This window comes from Lacerta agilis, chromosome 3 (assembly GCF_009819535.1).
Source record: "Lacerta agilis isolate rLacAgi1 chromosome 3, rLacAgi1.pri, whole genome shotgun sequence".
NCBI lineage: Eukaryota > Metazoa > Chordata > Lepidosauria > Squamata > Lacertidae > Lacerta > Lacerta agilis.
The window spans coordinates 17822728-17848136 of record NC_046314.1 but is presented as its reverse complement, the minus strand read 5'-3'; the positions used below and the strand labels follow the sequence as shown (position 1 = coordinate 17848136).

The following is a 25409-nucleotide window of genomic DNA, read 5'->3' as shown; positions in this document are numbered from 1 at the left end:
TGTTTCCTAAAAGCCAAGGATCCTAATTCCTCAAATGTAGTTCTCCGCTCAGTTAAGTGGGGAAGGTCCTTTGGGATGCCTAACGCTATCATATTGTCTGTAAAATATATCCAACATTGTATGCAAAAGATGCCCAGGTAAACGGGTGCATTTGTAAGATGGCATATGAATGAACCAGGAAGCTCAGGGAACTGTTTTGCCCTTTCATGCCTTTTGCACACTTCTGCTGCCTGAACCAGCCCAGATGAGCCTCCCGCAGCTCTCGCAGAGAGGATCCAGGACTCCAACCTTTGGACCTTTTGTAATTTGCTCTGAACTTCTAAACCGTTTGGCTCAGCTGCTTTCCCACGGACTATTTAAAGGCAGGTCCAAGTGGGGACGCTCAGACTCTCTTTTGACGCTGGACTGGGAGAAGAAGGAGAGGAGAGGGCAGAGCAGCCACAGGGTCAACATGGGGCCCCCACAACTCTGGCTGCTTCTGCTGCTCAGCAGTGCTGCCTTGGCACGTAAGTACCGTAGCTTCTGCCTTTTAGCCCTTTGAAGACAGTCCCCAGATACTACATTTAATAGGGAAGTGGTGAATAGACTGTAATGGCCCGTTGCTCCCATAAGGGATGGTTATCTATTGAGGAGACTATGGATCTATGAAAATCTGAGCTAGACAGGCTCACTCTGCTGGTACATGCCTGGTTTATTCCACATACCAGGCGCTGTGTGTTTTCTGCTTCCTTAGCTTTTGTACCCCTTTAAGGAGGATGTTTTGTCAGCTGCAATGTGACAAGTTAGATGGCGTTTGGTGACAGAAATACATGTCTGTTGAAAGGCTCCTTCACGTATTCATTAGAATGCATTCTGCTGCTGTTGTTTTTAAACCAGAGTCTCCAATGTGGCTTATGACATTGATCAAAACAAGTAAACGGAAAGGAATATGTGTTGGACCATAATAGAAAGCCCATAATTAATTGGAAAATACCTTTATTTGAAACAACCAAAATGTCACCAAATAGTGAATGAGCTTTCTAAGTTCTACAATTTAAGAATTAAATCCGCAGTGTAACTCACTGTGTAGAGCATTTGCTGTAATATGAAGCTACAATCTTGTCCCAAGGACACGCACTGAGGGAACAGTCCTATGTATGCTTTCTGAGAAGAGTATGCCCCCTCTGGACCTTTCAGGACCTGTTCCAGAATTAAACATGCATGGGACTGGGCCATCAGGCTGTTGCAATCCTAAACGCGTTCACCAAGGTGCAAGTCCCACTAGGATCTGAATAAACATGGAAAGGCTTGCGCATCAGTGCTAATCAGCTGCCCAAGCATTGCTTTTAGAGAGCTTTCTTCCTGAATGAACTAACATTGCGGCCTTTGCTTTTTAAAGTCCCATTTAAGTCAGTGGCTTCAAACAAATGGAATTGGGTTCAGGATCGCAGGCTGGCATCCTGATCCCAAACACATTTTCTCCTGATGAAACCTCTGGATTTCAGTTGACCTCAAAGTAAGGCTACAGTCCTATGACCAGTCACATGGGAATTTCGAACACACACACACACACACACACACACACACACACACACTGTACTCAGTGGGGCTTACTTCTGAGTAGGATTGCTCTGTCAGCATGCTTCAGATTGGGATGTAAAGTTGCTTCAGTAGTCCCATTGTTTGGAGCCAAACAGTGATGTTGTCACCTCTGGCTTCAGTTTCCCTTTCTGCTTGGTGGACCTGCATTCTTCACAAATTGGGACTGCATCTAATACCTTTGCATTCTTCTTCACCTACTAAAGAAAATAGCACTTTAGCAGGCTGGGTTCTGTATGTTAAACTGATGCTCAGTGTAACTCAATGCTTTCTCTGGATCAACAATGTGGATTCGCCAGCTATTTGATATGCATGTTACGCCACACAAATGGATCTTTTCAACATTTCAGAGAGGGAAGCATATGGCAAATCACATACTCATTCTCATAGCAAAACAGCCTTTGGAAAGGAGGCATATTTTATCAGCACTTACCCTTTCAAAGCAGACAGTTGTCTAAGCAGCCTGAGTAAGAATGTATATTTTGATGGAGAACAGTTATTGAACAGGACAATTTGCAATAAATTCATTTACCAGCCATGCCGCTCTTGAAGGTCTGTATTTTTCAGACTGAAGCATTATCCCTCACCAGCACAATAAATTGTCTACTTGTTAGCAAAGACAAAAATCAGAGTCAACGCAGCTTTATCATTCAATCCACAAACTGCTTGAGTGAACATCTCTGCTCAAGTGGGTCAACAGCAATAAACAGCATGTTTACAAGGCGACTATACTGTATTTTGTTCCTCTGGTATATAATTGGAACTGAAGTTGTCCTTTGTTTTAATTTATTTTACAGAAGATGGGCCTGAAAATTCAAATCCAGGCTGTTCAAGTAAGCAATTTTTATCTGGTCTTTTATGCTCTTCTTCTCTTCCTGGTTTCTCAAAACTTCAGCTCAACGAATTCTTGGGTTTGGGCTTCATACGATGCACACAGAGTTCTGAGTGGCAAGCCCATTCCGAGAAGACATCATCGTGCACTGCTAACTGGCTAGAACTGGCTAGAAAGGGATGATAGCCGTGGCTGCTAACCATTCACCTCCCCGAAGCAGTATTTCTAGCTTTAATTGATACTGGGGTTTGGGGCCAGGAAGTGGGGAGGATGACAAATATACACAAAATGCATAAATGTGTGTGATGTGCTTCAAAAATTGTAAAGTTTGACAGCCTATCCAAAACATGAAATGGGGGCCAATAGAGACTATCAAATCAGGCCGTTATTGGGTGGTGGTTGTTTTTATTTTGATTATTTATTTTGTGGTTTTATATTCTGATTTTATTCTGTGAACCACCCTGAGAGCTGTGGGCATATAAATTCAATAAAATCAATCCACATTTTTTCTTTGCTGGCTCTTATACCTGCCAGATATGTTGTGAAGTGGGTTTCTGTGCATGGAGGGGGGATTACATGCGTGCCTATATGCCTTCCTGATCCCTTCCTCTAAAACAGCGGTCACCAGCATGGTGCCTGCAGGCGCACATATGATCTCAGAGGTTTTCTGTGGCTCTTGCAATGCCTCCTTCCGCTGCTGAAGTTAGCTTGAAAGAAGCACTTTTCCGTAGCCTAACCGAATAGGTTGTTCTGTGTTCTTGGTTGTGGCGAGTGTGTGGTATACCTACGACAGTTTCTCTGCTTTGCAAGTGGGACCCCTACTGTAAAACACGACCTCAAAACGATACCATTATATTACGGGATCTTTACTTGTGCAAAACTCTTTTGCACTTAGAAACTGTAAAGGAGAAACGTAGCTTCCAACATGGTTGTGAAAGGCAGAAGTTTGGGTTCTGACTTTTAAACATGGGTTCCCTTTGTCTTGCCTTGCTTCTTGTTAGCCGACTTTTCATTTCTTTATGGTGGAGTGGGTGTTACAGGCGTGGATCTGAGAAATTATGTCTGTATTATCCATATACAAATGACAGAACTCTTTGTCTACTTCTTAGCTAGTGTTACCCCAAATATCTGAATGTACCAACGTGTTTCGGCGAATGTCTGAAATGTGATGTGTTTTTGACATTCATATGTAAATTCTATCAAACCCAGACAACATTTCTGAATGCGTGAAAGCTCAGTGAATGTTGGCAGTCAGTAGCCTTCTTTTGACTGTCACCATTGCCTTGCAAATGTCCCAAGTCACAGACACTCCTTAAAATGTATATAGTGTTTGCTGAAAAATAAAATATTGGAGTGGGTAGCCTGAAAATGCCAGGGTCAAGGGATCAGGAAATGTTTATGAGCAACCTTTGTAAAGTACTTTGTTTGTCCTGAACTCATTGGCTAGATACTTGATGTTCATTTTGAGGGTCAAAGTATCTGATGAGTTGGTGTTTTTCTCGCTGTCCCTTGATAAGCTCCACTTTCCTAATATGGTGTTTTAGCGCCGTCTACAGACCATAGCTGTCAACCTTTTCCTTTTTTTGTGGGAAATTCCCTTATTATAGCATTGGGAAACAGTAGGGAGGGTTGACAGCTATGTATATAGCAGTGGGGAACAGCAGGGAGGGTTGACAGCTATGCTGTAGATACTCATGACTTAGGCTGCAATCATAACCCCACTTACCTGGAAGTAGGCCCCATGGAATCCAGTAGGCCCTACTGGGGTGAACTTTGGTAATCTTTCATAATATGGCGCATGTGCTAGGCCAAAATTTGACTCCCCCAAATGGATCTTCTCAATTATGGATCTTCACAGTTTTGTGTCCTCTGGGCTTGGTGCCCTGTGCAGGAAAGCTCTCCGCACTCCCTAAATCTGGTGCCGGGACAAACTTCTGGATAGACGTAGTTAGGATTCCTGCCAAACTGATTTTTTCAACCCATCTTAGAGATCTGTTATGCATTTTGCAGCTTTTCTCAGTTTTATCTTGTTTTGTGTAGATGCCTTCATAAAAACACAGTTTTTACAGGTGTTGTATATAAATTTAATAGTACATAGGAATTAGTAAAGTAAATACCAATTCTCTGCTGGATATAGTGAGCAAAGGAAAAAGTTGTCCTGGGTGGCGATCGAATATGTTTTACTCAGAGTAAGCCCACTGACATTAATGGACATGAGTAAATTGATTTTAATAGGTTTACTCTGAGTAAAATTTAGCTGAGCTTGTGTAAAATGTAGGGCTCATTTAGACTTTGTTTTATGCTGTGTTTCCCAGTGTTTTCAAGCAGGTTTCTTTGGTTTTTGTTTTTTGTTCTTGGTTCTTTCCCCCGGGAAAGCCCACATATTACCACTGAATTGGAGCAAACTCCAATCTGCAGTAAACCTAATTGCCATTTGCTCCAATTCAGTGGTAATACGCTGGTTTTCCCAGGGAAAGCGCTGGGACAAAAAAACCCCACAAACAGTCGAAGCTCAGACTTGTGCCTAGAAATGCGGCACAAAAGGCAGTCTGGATGAGCCAGCTGAGCAAGATCTATAGTCATCCTATAGGAGTAAGTGGACTTCTACAGGACTAGATATAGTTAATTGTCAGTTTGGTGCCTGAAACGCTGAGAGTTGATTGGTTTCACTTAGTCATCCACATGTACCAAGTGGTTTGTTGGCGGAGGCCTGGAACCAGAGATCCTCTTACTTAGCAGAGGGCTGCAGAGTAATTGCAATGAGCAAAAATCTGTGCAGATGAACAAACGGTTGGAGCTGTTAGCGCCGATCGCTTGTTGCAGTGAAAGGGATTGTCTGGAATGAGTTTCCCCCAACAATTCAGCTGCAATTTTAGAACTCAGTGTGCTGGCCCTCTTTTCAATATTGTGCTCATGCAGCAAAAGTCCAGTGCTCACAGGTCTGGGTTCAGTCAGTATCCTATTTTCCACCTATCCCTCGGGTTCCACCTCTCAGGACCCCTGTTCACGTGAGACCACATTCAGGACCCCAGTTAACATGCAGGCGTTTGTATCTCTCTTGCTTGAAAATACTGGTTCTGTTTTGTATTATGCTAGCATGTTAATGAATTTAAACAAAACACATCAGCAAATTCCAAAAGTTCAATAGGGGGGAAAAAACCCCAGTTAAATTTATTCACTCTAAAGGGATACCATGACTTTGCTGTCCTTATCTCTTTATAATCACAGTGAAATGGTGTTGAAATTTGCCAGGTTTCCATTTCTCAACTGATAGGGAAAGAAAGGTGCACTGAAAGTTGTGAAGAGCACAGAACAGTGGTTTGAAATCTATTTGTGGATGATGTGGTATATGCTGTCTGTAGTGTTGAGGATGAGATAGTCCAAAACCAGTCCACACCTTACACAAAGGTTGTGCTGTGCCACCTACTACAGTGGTACCTTGGTGCTCAAACTTAGTCTGTTCCAGAAGTCCATTCCAAAACCAAAGCATGCTTTCCCAGAGAAAGTAATGAGAAACAGATTAATCCGTTCCAGACTTTTTAAACAAAAAAACCCCTAAAACAACAATTCAACATGAATTTTACTAACTAAGGAGACCATTGATTCATAAAATGAAAGCAATAATCAATGTACTGGACTATAAAAATAAGTAAGACAGTATTGTAGATAATAAAAATTCAAATTATTTTTTTTCTTACCTGCACTGATGATAGTCATTGTTTGGATGGGGGGCTTTTATCCATTTCTGCAGTCACACAATCAATCAATCAATCAATCAATCAGTAGCTGAACTGGGTTCCACACAGCCACAAAAACAAATTAACCGAAAAAGCCTCAAAAACAAAAATGCAAATTAAATAGCAAAAACAAAAGCGCCGAACTTAATCCGTTCCAGAAGTCCGTTTGACTTCCAAAATGTTCGAAAACCAAGGCTGATTAGTGCAGGTGCCCCGGAAACAACAGCCGATAGCTGCATTGGATGTTCCGCTTCCCAAAAATGTTCGAAAACTAGAACACTTACTTCCGGGTTTTCGGTGTTTGAGAACCAAGGTACCACTGTATCTATATAATGCAGTTGTTCAAAAAAAAAAAGGGGGGGGATGTGCAATAGATTTCAATCACAGAACACCAATTGGTTGCATCATTTCAAAGTGCGATTCACTTTATAAACTGGCACAAGCAGCAAAAAGGACTGCATTTATGAAGCTTACTTGTTATTGCTTGCAGTTTCTCTAAGGAGATGGGAGTTGGTATACATAGATCTTCTTCCATTTTATCACAACGATCCTGTGAGGTAGTTTAGGTAAAGAGGTGTTCACTGGTCCAAAGTCAGCCAGTGATCTTCACAGCTGCATAGGATTTGAACCAGTGTCTCTCCAGTACAAATCCAACACAGCAGCCACGACACTACACTACACTTGACTATCTTTTAGTCTAATCCACCTCAGAAGGTTGTTGTGAGAATAAAGGAGACAAGAAAGGTTAAGTAGGTCACAAAGTAAAAGTCCTATGGAAATTCTTATAATACTAATACTGTTGATGCCTTGCTTGTCAAATTTGTCATTTCTCTGCCATATACTCTAGTTTATGGAAAATCCATCAATTAATTAAAACACTTTCACATCACTCCTAAAAATTGATTGCATTTTACCATATCGCCCAGAGCCATTTAACTAATTCATTTAAAAAAAAACCTGAACTATGATACAAATAGATAGTTTCCTATATCCAGCACTGATAATTTATTGCCATTTCCTCATTCAAGTTTCTGACTGCAGTCCAAGAAACTTTGAGTGGGAAAGAGAATACCGCAGTGTTTTTACACCTACGTAAATGTATGCAAAAATTAATAAAAATCTACTTCCTCATGTACGCCTTGTAGGAGACACAACCAGATTTAAGCACTTGAGGCAATATGTCTATAACTACGAAGCGGACACAGCAAGCGGCGTAACAGGAACGGCAGATTCACACACTGGCTCCAAAATTCAGTGTAAGGTAAGAAGGAAGAAGGAACAATGCCAATCAGAAATATTTAAGAAAGACACATGAACAATGACAAGGGTCTCTGTGGCAAAGTACATACAAATAGTACTGTGGTGAGTGGAGAGTTAGTATTTGGAGGTGAAGCCAATTGCTCCCCAAAATCTGCTTGGGAAGATGGCCGGCTGCAGTCATTGACTCTAGGACTTGACTGCGTTTTTAGACAAAAACAATCAGGTTATGTTCTTTGGTAACAAGCTTTATCTATTGGTAGAAGCCTGAGAATACTTCTGAATCTCTATTACATCAATCTCGATTATTTATTTTCTTGACCCCAGGCCCTTGAATATATAGCCCCTAACACCAGCGTCTCTCATTTCCACCATCTGGGAATCACAAGGTTGCCCATTTGATTTGGATTCTAAACCATTCCTGCGTATTTGCTAGTTTATTTGCCCCAAGCCACCTGCTTCCTTTCTGCTGACATTGCATAGCCATTCACTGAAGCTAAGAGAACATTATCACTGGTTAATAAGAACCACTCAAACTGCAGTTACTGTAATTTAATTGGTTGCAGAAAATCTCATGTTGGCTTATATTGCACTCTTTCTGTTTCAGGTTGAGCTGGAAGTCCCACAACTATGCAATTTCATCCTCAGGACAAGCCACTGCTCCCTCCGGGAGGTGTCTGGAATTGACCCCGAGGGAAGGCCTATACTGAAGAAGTCAAGGAACTTCGATAAGTTTGCTGCTGACATGTCCCAGTAAGAAAAACTGCCTTAAATGATATTTAATGAGCCCTAAGGACGCGGGGTGGTGCTGTGGGTTAAACCACAGAGCCTAGGGCTTGCTGATGAGAAGGTCGGCGGTTCGAATCCCCGTGACGGCTTGAGCTCCCGTTGCTCGGTCCCAGCTCCTGCCCACCTAGCAGTTCGAAAGCACGTCAAAGTGCAAGTAGATAAATGGGTACCGCTCCAGCGGGAAGGTAAACAGTGTTTCCATGCGCTGCTCTGTTTCGCCAGAAGCGGCTTTGTCATGCTAGCCACATGACCCAGAAGCTGTACGCCGGCTCCCTCGGCCAGTAACGCAAGATAAGCGCCGCAACCCCAGAGTCGGACATGACTGGACCTAATGGTCAGGGGTCCCTTTACCTTTTTAAGAACACATAAGTAGAGTTCTGGTGATACTGGCCAAAGGCCTATCTTCTCCAATGTCCTGTTTTCATGGTGGCCAACAAGATGCCTGGGGAAGTCCACAAGCTGGACACGAGCATGACAGCCCTCCATTTATTTGTTAGCCTAACAAGTATTATTCAGAGGCCATAGTTCCTGTCATTTCTGCCATCTGTTGAGAATGATAGCAGCTACAGAGAGCAGTGGTGTCTCCAAGATGCAACTAGAGAGTGAATTGTTAATTTTAAAACTCAAGATCCTGGAGCAACTCTAAATGCTCACCTCTTAGTTGCCTCTTTAGGATTTTTGAAACCGTATTTTTGGACACAATCACAGAGCTGTCAGGATACGCCCCTGGGGGCCCCACACAGCCCCCGGGATGAGACAAACCTCTCTGGGCATCTTCCTGATGTTGCGCAGCTCTGGGACGTCCATAAAGCAACAGTCCCAGGATGCTCCGGCCACACATAGTAGATGCCTATGTGCACGCGCATCTGCATTTCTTCCCCTAAATGTTGTTTTTATTCGTTTTGCACAGGTATGCGCTGAAATTCAGTGTTCAAGATGGGAAGAATTTCCAGCTGTACCCTGAGGACAATGAACCTATGCACATACTCAACATCAAGAGAGGAATAATCTCAGCTCTCATGGTGCCCATGGAGACAGACACCAATTCCCAAACACTCTCTATGGTAAGTTGCATAGTCATCCATCACTTTATTTTCCTTTAATCTAGGTAGTGAAACCTAGTTGAATGGCCAAGAGGAAAGGACCTTCTCCCAATGGAAAAGCCAACCTTGGATCATCAGGGAAGTCTTTCAGTTAGGCTTCAAATGACGTTGGAGACGCAAACAATGAATAGTGTATATTTTCCTCCCCTTAGGATACTGTATATGGAAAATGCGACAGCGACATTGAAATAAGAAGCAGGAAAGGCAGCAACGCCGCAGACATTGTAGTCAGAAGAAACCTGAAATCCTGTGAAAACTTCAGCCCCATCAGAAATTATGTCAGCCCACTTGCCCTCGTCAAAGGCTTGGTAAGGAGCATGAAATGAGAATTTTGTCATCACAGGCAAAGCTAGACTTCCAGCTTATCAATATACTGGAAACCACTCTTTCCCAACCCTGGAGTGGTGAAACAATTTTATTATATGACCAAGATTCACAATACAAGAAGCACGTTTGTAAGTTACCAATAACCTTCCCTCAGGCTGGATATTAAATTAAAAAGAAAAGAAGGAAGGTATTTTTATGATGTTAAATCCACTCTGTAGGTTGTTTCATTCTTGGGTAGGAGAAATGGCCCTCGCCAAAATAATGAGGTGAGCCTAAGCCTTATGCAGAAAAACACGGGTTAAACTGAGGCATGATGGGTTGGGGGCATCCATTTTTTTTGGGGGGGGGAATCCAACCATTAGATCATTCTGCCTCTGGAATTAGATCGTGTATGTGTTCTGAAACCTGGACATTTGCAAAGTGTTAACTTACTACATTGTACATGTAACTGCTTGGCTGGCTAGTGCTCTGTATGATCCTGCCACGCAATGAGGGGCATTTTTACCTGATCAGAGACGCACCTGAGCAGAAATACAGGAAAGCAGATAAGTGGCCAGTCCCCCTTGCCACACTTAGCAGGCCAATATAGGTGACAGTACAGCTGGGGTGTGTGTGTGTGTGTGTGTGTGTGTGTGTATGTGTGGCTACAGTACAATTTGTTTTGTTTGGGCGAACAGTAAGTTAACTCTGCCACCATTGTGTTCTGCAGAATACGCCAATGTCCACCCTGATAAGCAGCAAACAGCATTGTGAGTACACCATCGATGCAACGAAGAAACATGTAGCTGAGGCAACCTGCACGGAAGAGCACTTGTTCCTACCTTCATCGTACAAGTAGGTTGCATGTCATGTCTCTCTTGATCCCTTCCCGATTAGGGTTATAGGCTGCGGTTGAAACACACATATTGTATACAACTTTGCATTTTGACTATGCATTTAAAAATGTTTCTTCCCCCCTCCTCTTATTGCCCACTTAGACAACAGTATGGCATGATGTCCAAAGTCAAACAGGTTCTGAAACTTGAAAACACCGTTCAAACCAACAACAGAGACATAGATGGTAAGGCTTTAAGAAATCTCTCTCAGATTGATCTGTTTCCTGCGGGGCTTATGTAATGCAAGGAATTTTCAGTGTTCAAACTCACAAATGTAGAGAAAGGATACATGCAATTTCCCAGCACAGGTATATAAAGAAAGAAGGAGAAACCTATGCTATGTTTGTGGTGTATGCAGCTGGGTGTGACGAAGGCATGTTCCTGGATCCATCTGTGTTTAAAATCCCAACCTATCAGGCAAAGGGGTTTCACATACCAGTGATAATATGAATGAACTGAAACCGTACCCATCAGATGAGCAGCACATAATGTAGGGCTTCTGAAAAGACAATCAGGGAACTTCATGCTAACTCAAAGTTTCCATTTTCTGTAAGGTTGTTCTGAAGGCCAGAAATTACTTGACATTTTGTCACAATGAGGCTATTTTTTACTGGGGAGAATAAAGGTTCTGCTATTTCACAACCTGATAATTTGAACTCTTTGAAAATGGTAGTTATATAAAAATACGACCAATACGAGTTGATTTAATCACAGAAACACTGAGAATGTATGGATGAGTTGTTTATGCAAAAATGATCATAGAATCATAGAACTGTAGAGTTGAAAAGGGACCACAAGGGTAATCTAGTCCACCCCCCCCTCCACAATGCAGGAATCTTTTGCCCAACATGAGGCTTGAACCCGCAGCCCTGAGATTAACAGTCCCATGCCCTATTGACTGAGCTATCCCAGGGATGTATGTAAGATCAAGATGATGAAAGGTTGTATCCAATGTTGACTTTTCTCCAGTAGAAAGCAATGCCACTGGCACAAGACAAAGCACATAATTTTTGCCAATGGTCTCTACCTATGCCCACCCTACATGCCATTGCCTATAGTGATTGAGATGCTCCCTCAACTCTGAAAAGCAGATTTTCTGAAGAGCCCAGGGATCTGCAGTAGGTATGGTAGGTCAACAAAAACAGATCGTCTCATGCCAGTGCTTTCCACTGGCACTAAGTCACTGTGGGATACAACCTAGGACAGCATGTTTATATTTTGCAAGGCATTATTTTTTTTGGGGGGGGGTGTAGAGGGTGTCCCAGAAATGCAAACATACAGCATCCTTCTGATAACATGCGTTTCTTTACAGTCAATGGCCTGGTAAAGAGAGGCTTGTCCTCGGAGAGTGTGGAGGCCAAATCCCACAGGCATGGCGATGCTGTTCTGAGAGTCCTTCAGGAACTGCAGAAACTGTCCGTCTCCCAGCAGAACCAGAAAAGAGCCAGCCTCTTCTACAGATTTGTGACCGGACTGAGAGGCTTACACAATGCTACTCTGGGTCCCCTGGTGCCAAAGATGATGGAAACTTCCAGGTATTTTATCGACGGGAACTGAGTAAATATGGAAGCACTCACAGTGAAAGCAAATGAGGCGACTCACTGGTTGTTCGGTCAAAAGCTTTGTTGCAATAGTCCACTGTTCAGGTGTTGCAATGGGGAGACAGAAGTCGAGAGTATGCAGCATGGAAAAGTGTGGGAGAAAGAATATTGGCCGACATGGGTTTTTGGGGTTGTTTTTTTTTGCAGCGGTCCCAAGGACAACAATTAAACATTTACCTTCCATCAGATAGTCAAATTTACTCATTGTCCTGTTTGTTGGCAAAATCCATTCGTTAGCAGCTATACACTCATGATCCAGAACGAAACCTTTCTTCTTGGTATCAAAATTCAACAGGCCACTGAGTTCATGACAGAAGTGAAAATAAAATTAGGGACTTCCTGATTTGGGTCAGATACCACTTATAAAGCATCTTTAATATATTCTCCTTAATCAAACAGCAAGCTGAAAAAATTATCATTCTATTCCATAACTTCTCCCAAGCCGAGAATTAAATACTATGTCCAATATCTGATGCCCGGTGTATAATTGCAGCCTTAGCTAGCTCATCTTTAGTTTCCCATTCTAACAAGATTTTATATACTTTAGATATAATTTTTTTGTTATTCCTCAATATGTTTTTTTCTCCAAATTTTGACCCGCCCCGCCTTTGATACATCCTCTCTCTTTGTCCTTCCTGAAAATTTCATTCACTTGAAAACACTGAAACCGACCTATAACTATCCTTCCCCCTTTAAAAGTCTTATAGATCCCTCTTTGAATTCAAGTCAAGGAGATCTTTGTAAGTTCCCCAATTCCCCCCCCCCATGTTTAATTTTTTAAGTGCCACCATCGGGGATAGCCAACATGGCGGTCTTCCTTTCTCAAAGTTCTTTATATCTTGCCCAAACATTATAGAGGCTCTTCCTGATCACATGATTAAAGACTCCCTTGTGCACTTTAGTCTTATCGTAGTACAGCTAGCTATGCCACCCAAAAGCTCGGCTGTATCCTTCTAAGTACAAAATTCCTGCATCTTTCAATTCTACCCAGTCCTTCACCCATCCCAAACATGCTGCCTCCACCAAACCCCATTTCCAGTAGGCTGGGGAGGGTTGGTTGGAAGCAAAGTGTCACACAACACGGGCGCAGCATTCCCCATTCCAGCCACCAAATGTATTGGCCGGCATCCGCTGAGTTATGATAATTTAGTGCGTGTACACACATCGTCATTGTTTTTCATTTATTGGCACATTTCTATAGAGTGGTGGGGGCATATAAAAGTTAACAGGAGCAGAAGTACCAGAAATAACAATAAATGGCTGTGTATGGATGACTTAACGATGGCGCCATGATAGTGTCAAATCCTTTGCATCAGATTTGAAATTGGTTGGTTTGTTTCCCTTCAGTTCGATTACAATACAGGCTCTGACTCAGTGCGGTACCCCAGAGTGCTTTGGTGCGATCCTCCAAGTCCTGAGGACAAGCAACGTCGATTCACTTGTACTGGATGCCGTCACATACAGCTTGGCGCTGCTGCCTTCACCCTGCACGAAAAGGATACGGGAGATCCTCAACACAGCCCAGTATCGCCCAAGCCGAGCTTCTTTTTATGCCTTGAGTCACGCCGTCAACAGGTATGTGGTGACTGGGTGCGTTTTTGACCTGAAATTGATTTTTTAAGGAATATAATGTGGTTGCAGCATTGTCTGAAAGACCTTTAGCCAACTAGCAGGTTGACAGCAATGCTATTGTCAGGGACCGGGCTGAGGAGGGCTGCACTGAAGAGGAATGGTGGGAGCCTCCCCCTCCCCCTGCTCCTGATCAGGATCCTGAATCTTCCCAGGAGCAGGAGGACAGTATAGATTTGGAACAGTGGTTTGCAGAAGGGCATAGTTCAGAAGGCAGAAGCTGGGAAATACTGGATGGGGAACAGCTAGGAGAAGACGCACTGGGAGGGAGAGAGTTAACAGATTCACTGTCTCTGGAAAGCATTCCTCCACTCCCCCCAAAGTCATGAAGAGCTGAGAAAGTGGCAGAACAGAAAGCGCAGAGGGTACAAACTCAGGTTACAAGACGTAGGAGTGACGTGGGTGACTAGGGACGTAAAGGGGTGTTATCCTTAATTGGGAGCACTGCCATTCCTAGGAAATGGGTTCTTTGTTCTCTTGCTGTGATCATTAAAGTTTCTAACTGGTAAGAAGACTCCTTTTCCTTTGTTCTGCTTATCTACTGCCAAAGCCGGACAGCTATTGTTGCGGTGAGGAAATTCCATACCACCCTTTCTAAGCCCTGCCAGCTTGGTGCAATGGCTTTTCCTTGTTATTTTTTTATGGGGTGGGGCTGTTAATTTATCCCTCTCCCCTTACATTCAATGGAATGGAATACACCAGCTCAATATTCATGCACTGTGTAAAAAGAAAGAATATGTGCTTTTCCCATGAAAGCTCTTATTCATATGCAAGTTTCAGTGCATAGGTTGGATTGATTAATTTTACTGAATTACTGATAGGCTGAGGCCATCTAGAGAGGGCTTCCTCAGTGTTATGTTCCCAGAAGTTGTTAGATACACCTCCTGTCATTCCTGGTCACAATGGAGTCCAATGGCATCAACAGGCTCTTTTTTTAAGTAGGCAAAATGCAAGTCCATTATTGAAAAAGATATCTAAATGTGGGAAGTTTCTTTTTTTCTGGGGGGAAAATGCATTTTGTTAAGGCTTGCAATTAACATCTTAGCACCTAAGTTCTCTTCCCTTTCTTCCAGATTCTATGATAGCAACAGGATAGTGACAGAAGAAATAAATGATGTTGCTAATTTTATGGTGTCACAGATCAGCAACGAATGCTCTGGAGATGAGGAACTCACCTACCTGACCCTGAGGGTATTTTGTTTGTTTGTTTTGTTTTGTTTTAAAATGCATCATTTGCCCTTGTTTGAATGCTAATATTCCTTGGCTGGGAGAGGGAAGCCCCTATATTCAACTTTTTTTTATGTGATTCACAGGCCATTGGCAATATGGGAAAAGTGATAGAAGATGCCAATCCCAGTGTGAAACAGTCTCTGAAAATGTGCATTAGAAGTAATGTGGCATCACCTGCAGTCCAGAAAGCAGCCATTCAGGCACTGAGAAAAATGACTATCACTGCTGAGGTAAACAGAATGTATTGCATGTTCCCCACCCTTCCATAAAATTATGCTTTAAGCAATCAAACAAATCACATTTAGTTTCTTAGTAACTGTGCATACCTTGTGTAAACTAGCATTAGTGGAATTTAATTATATATTAAATGTAGTGATGTCAGAGAATATTATTGTTGTTGTTGTTGTTGTTACAGTGGTACCTCTGGTTACGAACTTAATTCATTCCAGAGGACCGTTCTTAACCTGAAACCATTCTTAACCTGAGGTACCACTTTAGCTAATGGGGCCTCCTTCTGCCGCCATGCCACTGGCGCGCGATTTCTGTTCTCATCCTGAGGTAAAGTTCTTAACCCAAGGTACACTCCTAATTAAAAGCAGGAAGCTCATTGAATCACACTGCTGATCATATTGCAGATAACCTTTACACCTATGATCGACCTCAAACAGCGTCACTCATTATTCAAACAAACGTTGTGTGCGGAAACGAGGAGAGCTGAAACTCAAATGTTTCCTAAACCCAAAGTCAAGCCGTTTCTAGTTGCCATTTTTTTGTTCTTTAACTTTACTTTGTTCATCTTGTTACAGGACCAAGGGGTTCTAGTCAAGGTTTTCCAGGAGACTTCTTCACCAGTTGAGAAACGTCTGGCAGCTTATCTCATGCTGATGAGACACCCTTCCTCATCTGACATTTCCAAGGTCATTAAAAGTCTTCAAAAGGACAAGAATGAACAAGTGAAAAGCTTTGTAGCCTCCCACATTGCCAACGTCTTAGACTCGACAGACCCTTACACTGAATTGTAAGTAATTATTTTAAAATCTGTTGATGTAGCTTCAAATGTTTACCAACTGAGCTATTGCTTTATAAGAGAACAATGGAGGAGTTCATGGTGAGTTTTGCCACTTCTTTTCCTGGAAAATAGCACTTTTAAGGTGTGTATGAGGGCTAGAGTGTCCCCCTCTCCAACCATGTCATAATCAAAAGGATAATGGCACAAATTGCTACACAATTTTTGTGGTCTGTGTTGGCTGCTGAAATAGAAGTGAATCAGCTATATTGGAAGAAGGAAGATGCTCACTAAATTTCAGGTAGGGGGACCAGACTGGGCTAGCGGGCTGCCATTTTAGCCTTTTTTTTTTTTTTGAACCATCACCGGAATTGCAATATAATTTGGCTCCCAGCACCAAAATTCCATTTTATATGTGGCACAATGTGAGAGTGCTTTATATTTTTGGTCCCATGAAGCTGACATTTCAAGGTCTTTGTGAGATTCCTGTTAGTCCCATTGGTTTTTGCTGAGTTAAGGCACCAGAACTCTAAGCCACTAAGTATAACGTTCCCTAAAGAGATGTGAATAAAAATATATTAAATGGAGTTTTTATGCCAGAAACCTACCGTAGCTGAATTCTACCTGAATATTGTACGAAATATTGTATTAATAATTTTGCCACTCTATTTTAATGTCATCAGGCTCAGAGGAAAAATTAATGAGGCTCTTAAAGGAGCTCAAGTTCCACCAGCCAAGGACTTCCGAAGATTTTCACAAAATTATCAGGCTTCCAAGACGCTGTCTCTGCCATGGTCCGATGGTCCAATTTCAGGAAAACTGGAAGGAGACCTGCTGTTTGATTCAAGCAGCTATGTACCTAAGGGATCCATGCTGAAAACTACACTGGAGCTGACTGGACTGAATCCCATAGATGTGTTTGAGGTACAACAGCTTTCTTAGCATTTACTTCAGTCTGCTTGCTATTATTGACTTCAGCGTATAAATGTATCTGTACAGTGGTGCCTTGGTTTTCTAACAGAATGCATTCTGTGAGCCTGTTCGACTCCCGGAACCGTTCAAAAACCAAAGTGTGGCTTCTGATTGACTACAGGAGCATCCTGCAGCCAATCGAAAGCCATGGAAGCCACGCCGGACGTTTGGCTTCCAAAAATCATTCAAAAACCGGAACACTCACTTCCGGGTTTTGATTACTCAGGAGCTGATTTGTTCAGGAGCCAAGGCATTCGGTTTCCAAGGTATGACTGTATTATATTATGTGCTACTATTTTCTATACGGCGCTTTTTCAGCCCTAAAGCAGTGTACAAAGGTTTAAAATTCAAAATAACAGCAACTTGATGAAATTAGAAAACGGGTGCACACTCCCAAGATCTCAGTTATCAAAAGGTGCAAGAAATGGCAGGGTGGCCAGTCATCAATTGGAGCAGGAATAAAAATGCAAAAATATGGCCAATATGCATGATGGCTTATATGTTTACCTGCAGTATGAAAGGCAGTACAGTAGTACCTCATGTTGTGTTTGCTGCGGGTTGCGAACGGCGCAGGTTACGGTCGTGGCAAACCTGGAAGTGTTTACATCTGGGTTTCGCCGTGCGTGCGCGGGTTGCGGACTTTTCGGGGTGTGAACGGCACCCCGGAATGGATCGTTTCCGCAACCCGAGGTACCACTGTATGTCTCTGAATACAAATCACTGGGGGGAAGCAGTGAAGGAGGACTATCACCTTCACAACCGCCTTTTGAGCTTCTCACATGCAGCAGATTGGTCAAGTAGAAGGTAAGATGCTGAATCAGATAGATTTTTGCTCTGACCCTTAAAAGGGAGCTGGTGGTGCTGTGGTCTAAACCACTGAGCCTCTTGGGCTTGCCGATCAGAAGGTCGGCGGTTCGAATCCCCGTGACGGGGTGAGCTCCCATTGCTCTGTCCCAGCTCCTGCCAACCTAGCAGTTTGAAAGCACGCCAGTGCAAGTAGAGAAATAGGTACTGCTGTGGTGGGAAGGCAAACAACATTTCTGTGCGCTCTGGCGTCTGTCACAGTCCTCCGTGCGCCAGTAGCGGTTTAGTTATGCTGGCCTCATGACCCAGAATGCTGTCTGTGGACAAACGCCAGCTCCCTCGGTCTGAAAGCGAGATGAGTGCCTCAACCCATAGTCGCCTTTGACTGGACTTAACTGTCCAGGTGTCATTTACCTTTTTTTTACCTTTACCTTGGTCTGACCCAGCAAGGCTCCTCTTATGACTTGCTAACATCTTGATATCAGAAGACAAGGCTCACAAATGCAACGACCTAGCATAACAGCAGCACACAATTAGTGTTACATCCAACAAGTCACAACTGAGAGGAAGACAAGTTAAGTGACAGCATTACCCCTAAGCTAGACCCTTGCTTGCTCACTCAACTCTCTATGTTATGCCTTTGCGGCTTGCCTGTAGAGTTTCCACCTTCCAATTAACTTGGTGTTCTCAAGGGGGGGGGGGAAATACTCTTCTATTATTCACTCTGCTTTGTTTTATTTTTTTCCTCATTTTCATCAGATCGGCTTGGATGGGAAAAGCTTTGAGCCGACACTAGAAGCCATGTTCGGACCAAGTGGGTTTTTCCCTGACAGTGCCACAAAAGCTTTGTATTGGGTAGATGGCAAGGTGCCAGATGAAGTTTCTCAAGCGCTTTTCAACTATTTTGGGTACTCCAAGGATGGAACACAAGATCAGGTATACCACAGTTTTCTAGATGAAACGGTGCTGTTGGCTTTTAAAAACAAACCCTTCAAATCTGTAGCAATGTTTGACTAAGTTTAGCGGGGTGCAGTGGTTGAAAACCACATTTTATCATAAGGCTGTACATGGAGTTACTCTCAAAAATGAAAATGACAAGAAGAACCAAAAGTATACAGAAAACACCCCAAAATATATTAATATTAATATATATTAATTTTTAAAGGAAATTTGTTTCCTGCTCGGAGTAAGAAATGTTGGCATCAGATTGACGGCCATTTTGGGCAGAGATCCCTCTTTAAGATGAGATCATACATTCCACACGGGCTTTGCTAGCCATCGGTACCTCATGTGATCCTAGAGGTTTATGATAGTGGTTGGAGTTTTACTTTTTGCCTTCCTTAAAACATTTTTCAGGATCCCATGAAAGGAATCATGCTTAATTTTGAAAAAATGATCAGAGAAATCACCTCCAAAGAAACACCTGAAGCCAGAGCCTACCTGAGAATGTTTGGGGAAGAGCTTGGCTACTTGAAACTCAGTGACTTCAAGCTACTTGGAAATCTAATTCGGAAAAGCCTCCTCACGCTTCAGACTGTGCCCGAGAAGGTATATTTTCAAAATGCTGAAAACCATCTTGTCCGTGTTTCTGTCTCCTTCATTTAAAAGAGAATTTAACTCTTGGCCTCTGCTACTGAGGTCCTGATGCAGAGTGGGGGGCCTGGCCTGCTATTTTCATTGGGACACAGACGACCATTGAATCGGAGCATTTCTTCCAAAGCATTGCACCCTGATCTGGATTAGGACTGCAGTAGGGAGAGCAGCAAAGGGTTGAAGCCCCCACCAATGTATTCATCCAAATTGTGCTCCCTGGCACATTTTTCTTTAAACAACAACAACAACATTTGTACGAGACTGCTCACCCTTCTTGGTGGGTGCCATTGTGGACTGACATTTCCTCGTTTTCCATAATCTGACGGGGAAAACAAAGGAGGTCCCTGGGCTGAGCTTGCTGCTGGAGAAGTAGATCCCGCCTGCTCACTCAATTGGGGAATCAGTTATGAGTGGGCATGGGGATGGGCCATTCCTAGGGGGTGGGTTCAGGTATATAATGAAGGCCTGTGGCTTCCACTGCAGCCACTTCTTCGTTAAATCAGATACTTGAAATAATTTTCCATTATTACTACTACTACTACTACTACTACTACTACTATTGAAAGGCTGTAGCAAGGTGCCACTTGCATGAATATCACAGGACACAGAGAATGATGATCACCATCATGTTTATCCTCCTCCTCCTCCTCCTCCAAATTTCATTGGGAAAGTATCTGGTAGGCATTTAACAAATGTTTTTATCTTTTTGCCCATAGATCGCCCAAGCCATCTCAGGGGGGATCGACAATGATCTCTTTGTTCACTACATCTTCATGGACAATGAATTTGAGCTGCCGACAGGTGCAGGGTTGCCATTAAAGGTTGCTTTCTCTGGAATAGCCACTCCCGGAGCCAAGGCTAAAGTGAAAATTTTACAGAGGACTGTGAGTCTTAGCTTGCTTACAACTTAAATAGGATATAATACCTAAATAATAGCATGTGGTGTTCTGAGGCTGCTAAGCTAATACCCAGCAGTGCACCACTTTACAGGTGGTGAAATTTCCTGATTTTTTTTTTCCAATTGGAGTTCTATTGTGTACATAGTGCTCTAGTTGCCTACAAAGACTTTATTGGAATGGACCACACAACATCCTTTTGCATCTTGCAGAGCTGACCTAGTAGAGAATGATACACAGGGATGTGTGTGTGTGTGTGTGTGTTGCATGGGTGCAGCAAAGCATCTTGGTCTCATGTTGGCTCTGGTTCTTGAAACGAGTCATCGAAAAGCTGTGTTCCGAACATGTTGATTAACAGATCATATCCACATATCCTCTAGGCATGTGGTTCTGAGCCCTATCAACACAACTGGCTGAAAAGCCATCCATCTGTGGGGAAGCCTATGTATAGAAGTAGCACGGCATGGCAAAATCAATTTGACGGTCAATCCCCATCTTCTAGTGCATTGCTTCTTTGGCATTGCGCCCGAGGAGCCAAGATTTATTTTCTAACAGACCAGTTAGGAGAATGCACTGCCAATCTGCCCATCACTAGGAATAGAAATAGATTATTCTGCTATTTACCACAACAAAAATAAAGTATCTGTGATAGAAATAAATATATTTTTTGTGTGTTTTGTGTCCACACTGTAGATGCAAGCAGAACTGGTTGCAAAACCATCCGTGGCAGTTGAATTTGTGACTCACATAGGAGTGAACATCCCTGTGTTTGCTAGAAACGGCATCCAGATGAACACCAACATATACCATGAGTCTGGAATCGAAGCCCACGTCGGACTGAAAGCTGGGCAGCTGAAGGTCAGCATTCCTGCACCAAAGACTCCAACCAAGCTCCTCAGTATCAGGTACTGTTGGAGGGATTTGAGTTCTGTGAGCATCTCTGCTATTGCTCTCAAACTGTAAAACCTGTGCTGCCTTTTCCATGCTCATGAGAAAGGTAACTGGTGGGTAGGCTTGTTAAGGAAATGCCCAGCAACAATTGCTACAGTTGGCAAGGCTCTTTTTCAAGCTGCAGCCTTCACAAAACTAGCTCCTGGCTGTAAGCATTATCCACTGGTTCAGACATTGTATTTCTCTGCATTCCCAAGGCGAAATGCATTACACAAATCAGTTTAAATATTAGGGTATCTGCTGTGTAATGAACATTTCTAGTAGTTTTAAATTTCTCTGGTGCTAAAGCTAAATAGTTGGGGTAGTTTGCAGTTTAGGGATGAGATGAGAAGGTGCTTTGAGATCCCATAATAAGCCTGCAATCCTATGCCTACTTAAGGTGAGAGTAAGCCCTACTGAAAGGGACACGGGTGGCGATGTGGTGTAAATCATTGAGCCTTGGGTGTGCCGATCAGCAGGTCGGCGGTTCGAATCCCCACGACGGGGTGAGCTCCCGTTGTTCGGTCCCAGCTCCTGCCAACCTAGCAGTATGAAAGCACGTCAAAGTGTAAATAGATAAATAGGTACCGCTCTGGCGGGGAGGTAAACGGCGTTTCCGTGTGCTGCTCTGGTTTCGCCAGAAGCGGCTTAGTCATGCTGGTCACACGACCCGGAAAACCTGTCTGTGGACAAACGGCGGCTCCCTCGGCCAGTAAAGCAAGATAAGCACCGCAACCCCAGAGTCGTTCGCGACTGGACTTAACTGTCAGGGGTCCTTTACCTTTACATTTAAGCCCTACTGAAATCCCTTTCCTCTGCTTAGACACATACAGGTTTGTACTGTGAAAGTTATTATCATTTTCTTGTTAATAATAAGAATAATTTGCTTATCAGGTGCATTGCTACAGATTTCTGGTTAAATCCAAATGAACACATGTCCATATTCACAGGCTCTTCTTTTCACCCACTGCCTACAAGTAGTCCTAGACCATGAAATAAACATTCCATTTTCTTTTGAAGCAACGTCTTGACCTTGGTCACCCCAACCCGAACAGAAGTGATTCCTCCTCTGATTGAGAACAGAGAGTCCCGAACAACTTGCGCATCTTTCTTTGCTGGTCTTAGTTACTGTACCCGAGTAGAATACTCCAATGCCAGCTCAACAGAGACAGCGCCTTACTATCCACTCACTGGGGAAACCAGGTAAGTTGGTTCTCTGTACATATGCAGCACATATGCCTTCTCTGCTGCCTCAGTCTCACCCGGATCCTGCACCAAGAGAAGTCAGATTCTGTGACTGTATAAAGCATACAAATGTTCATGTATCCGTTTCTTTCACATTGTTTATTCTGCTTCCAGGAGTTGTGGAAAGCTCTGTCTCTCCTGGCCAGCACCTCCCCTGTGGCTGTGCAGGTTTCACACACATCTCTCTCTCTCTCTCTCTCTCTCTCTCTCTCTCTCTCACACACACACACACACACACACACTTTGAGGTTCCTCTTTACCTCCCTGAGGGCTAGAAAAAAGAAAATGGATATTCTTAGCATATTAACTTCTTTGTCCGACACTATATCTTATATTTACACAATGATTTTTTAGAATACAGTGTCCTGACTACAGCTATGTTTATAGGGTGTGTGTGTGTGTGTGTGTGCCTTCTTCTTTATTTCTGATTTTTTTCAAAGTATGATTATATATATGCAACTAACTAGTCTCTATGCTTATATGGCTACTATTTTGCTGACTCCTAAGATATTTTTGTAACATGGCCAGATGCAATAGCAATGCTAAGGAGTTAGCATGTGAGGAGGCGATTCTGTGGGTGTTGTTGTTGTTGTTGTTGTTGTTGTTGAGTTGATGTCAATGTCAAACACATCTTAATTTTGAAGGGGGGGGACTCCTAGTGCTGAATTTTTGGCCCCAATACCTGATTAGTGAAGTGCATTCCTCAAGTGAACTATGATTGTATTTCATTATTTACAATGGCAGATGATATTTCCATTTTGACATCCTTAGGTATGAAATTGAACTACAGCCAACAGGGGAAGTAAAGGAATATATAGCAAGTGCTAATTATGAAGTAAACAAAGAGGAGGAGGACTTGGTTGACACCTTGAAATTCGTGGCTCAAGCCGCAGGTAAGAGGCTGTGCAATTAGTGATGCATGTGGAAGTTGCAACGATTTGCAAAAGCGCCCAAGTCTCTTCACTGTCCAAAAAAATAAATAGATCTCTGCCCTAGCTCCCATGCCAATAAATCACCTTGAAAGATCAGGAGATGAATCTTCACCTGAATACGTATGAAACAAGGTGAACTTGAGCTAGACGGCTCTTCCTAGGGTGAATCTCTCCAAGTGATGGTAGATTTAACACCTCAGATAGACTTTGATATAAGCCATGTTCAGGGCTATAAAGTTTGCGTCAGTTTACGTTGCCAGCTGTCAGTCATCAAGGATAGAGAGATTGAGTGTTGTACATGCACGAGTAATTTAGCCCAGAGATTGGTTGGAAGGTAAGGGTTGTTTTAGAATTAAAAGCCACAATCCAAAGAACCACTCAGTTGCTTGGCTGTTTTTCGGGGGCCTAATATTTTCAGTTATCACAACTGCTTTACATAGCAATCTATGTTAATTCTGTTTTGCAAACTATTTGTTGCCGCTGCTTGTTTCAGGTGCAAAACAATGTGAAGCCACACTGATCTTCAGGTACAATCGAGGCAAAAAGATTTTTACCAGTGACCTCCAGGTTCCCAGTTTCAACGTTGATTTGGGTACCAACTTCAGACTTACTGACTATTCCACTCAGGAGAGGAGCGCTTACAGCTTTATCTTAGACATCAACAACAAGAAAATTCCTGAAGTTACTCTTACGGGACGCATAGGGTAAGGCCACAAGCTTTCCTCGTTTTTGCAGATATTGTAGTGTTAGTTGGAGATAGTTAGACTTCTGCCCCTCTGGAATTTCCAAGGGTAGATTTTAGCTAAACCAGGAGTCTTTTCGTTGTGTGTTTTTCCAGATACAGCGCTGGGACAGAGTCAGCAATGGAAGCTTCCATCTCCATTCCTCGCCTGAGGACACAAGCAAAAACAGATGTATTACTGCAACAGTCGCATAATGGGCTGACATTCCAGATTGACAGTTCAGCTACAAGTCACGGCTCCTCAATTTCAGAGAGAATTGTCTTGGGATACGGTAGGATCATGTGTCAATGTGGAACACCTTCTCCACCACCAATGTGTGGTGAAGGATCAGAATTCACTCCAAACTTTGGGACCCTTCAGTATCGACCCACACAGGGCCAGCCTTGTGTAGAGTGAGACAACTGCCTCGGGCGGCAAATGCTGAGGGGGAGGGGAAGCAGCCAGATGTATGAGTGACATGTGGCCTGCCCTGTACCCACTACATAAGCCTGCTGCCCTCAGGTGCAGTGGAAGACACTTACATGAGTAAGATTCAACTACCAGCCCAATTGGCCTCTGTATGTGCTTTGGGAGAAAGGGCCATCATGTCTGTTGCCCCGGACAGCAAAATGATTTGTGTCAGCCCTGAATCAACAAGGCTACACAATTGCATGGCCATCTATGTGAATTCTCTTTGGAAGAGCCCAAACCATGCAGGCCTGAATTGTACATCCTGCACGCCGTAAAATCGCTTTGCTCAGCAGTAGCGCAGCTGATTTCCATGCAAAAAGCACCACTTCCTGGCATGCCCAACTAGGGCTTAGAAACATGTCTATATGGGACCCTGGGCAATTGCCTCCTGACAATGTGGACAATGTTGAATTAGATGGACCAATGACCAGTCTCACTAAATGGCAGTTTGGGTCTTTATGGTTTGGGCTCCGTATAAGTCCCTCCACCACATGTCAGTGGAGGGTTTGGGTGTTTTTTTTTCCAACTTTGCAAACTGGACTCCATGGGAAATAATAATTTGACATTTGCCATTCTGCCTTAGATAATGAGAAGATCGAAGTGCAGTGGAAATCAGGCCAGAGTGCAGCCCTGAAGAAAATGTCAGCCACGTTACCCGTAGACTTTGCAGATTATTCAAAGACTTTGCAGAAGCATGCCAATGATCTGTTGGACCACCAAGTAGCCAATACAGATATGACAGTCCGTCATATTTTTTCGAACTTCATAGTAGTAAGTGGAGTTATTTGTTATAGAACATATTTTTCACGTGGCTCTGAATCATGCTGTTGAGAGATGTAGATGATTCTAGTAAGAACTACCTATGAGTACATGATTAATT

The 25409-nt window shown here is 43.1% G+C and overlaps 1 protein-coding gene across 1 annotated transcript in view; it reads left to right on the top strand.

Moving 5' to 3' along the window:
- Positions 1-391: 391 nt before the first annotated feature.
- The window catches only part of APOB (apolipoprotein B), a 42152-nt gene continuing 17134 nt past the window's right edge, over positions 392-25409 (top strand). Inside the window, exons 1-23 of the mRNA XM_033142956.1 lie at positions 392-506; positions 2376-2411; positions 7293-7408; positions 8012-8157; positions 9104-9257; positions 9449-9604; positions 10333-10457; positions 10601-10683; positions 11811-12033; positions 13447-13674; positions 14802-14919; positions 15042-15188; positions 15765-15976; positions 16648-16888; positions 18500-18676; positions 19097-19288; positions 20050-20217; positions 20923-21134; positions 22180-22362; positions 23176-23297; positions 23830-24040; positions 24175-24350; positions 25113-25300. Coding sequence (XP_032998847.1) covers positions 452-506; positions 2376-2411; positions 7293-7408; positions 8012-8157; positions 9104-9257; positions 9449-9604; positions 10333-10457; positions 10601-10683; positions 11811-12033; positions 13447-13674; positions 14802-14919; positions 15042-15188; positions 15765-15976; positions 16648-16888; positions 18500-18676; positions 19097-19288; positions 20050-20217; positions 20923-21134; positions 22180-22362; positions 23176-23297; positions 23830-24040; positions 24175-24350; positions 25113-25300 — 3669 coding nt within the window. The 5' untranslated portion in view covers positions 392-451. The remainder of the gene's footprint in view (positions 507-2375; positions 2412-7292; positions 7409-8011; positions 8158-9103; positions 9258-9448; positions 9605-10332; positions 10458-10600; positions 10684-11810; positions 12034-13446; positions 13675-14801; positions 14920-15041; positions 15189-15764; positions 15977-16647; positions 16889-18499; positions 18677-19096; positions 19289-20049; positions 20218-20922; positions 21135-22179; positions 22363-23175; positions 23298-23829; positions 24041-24174; positions 24351-25112; positions 25301-25409) is intronic.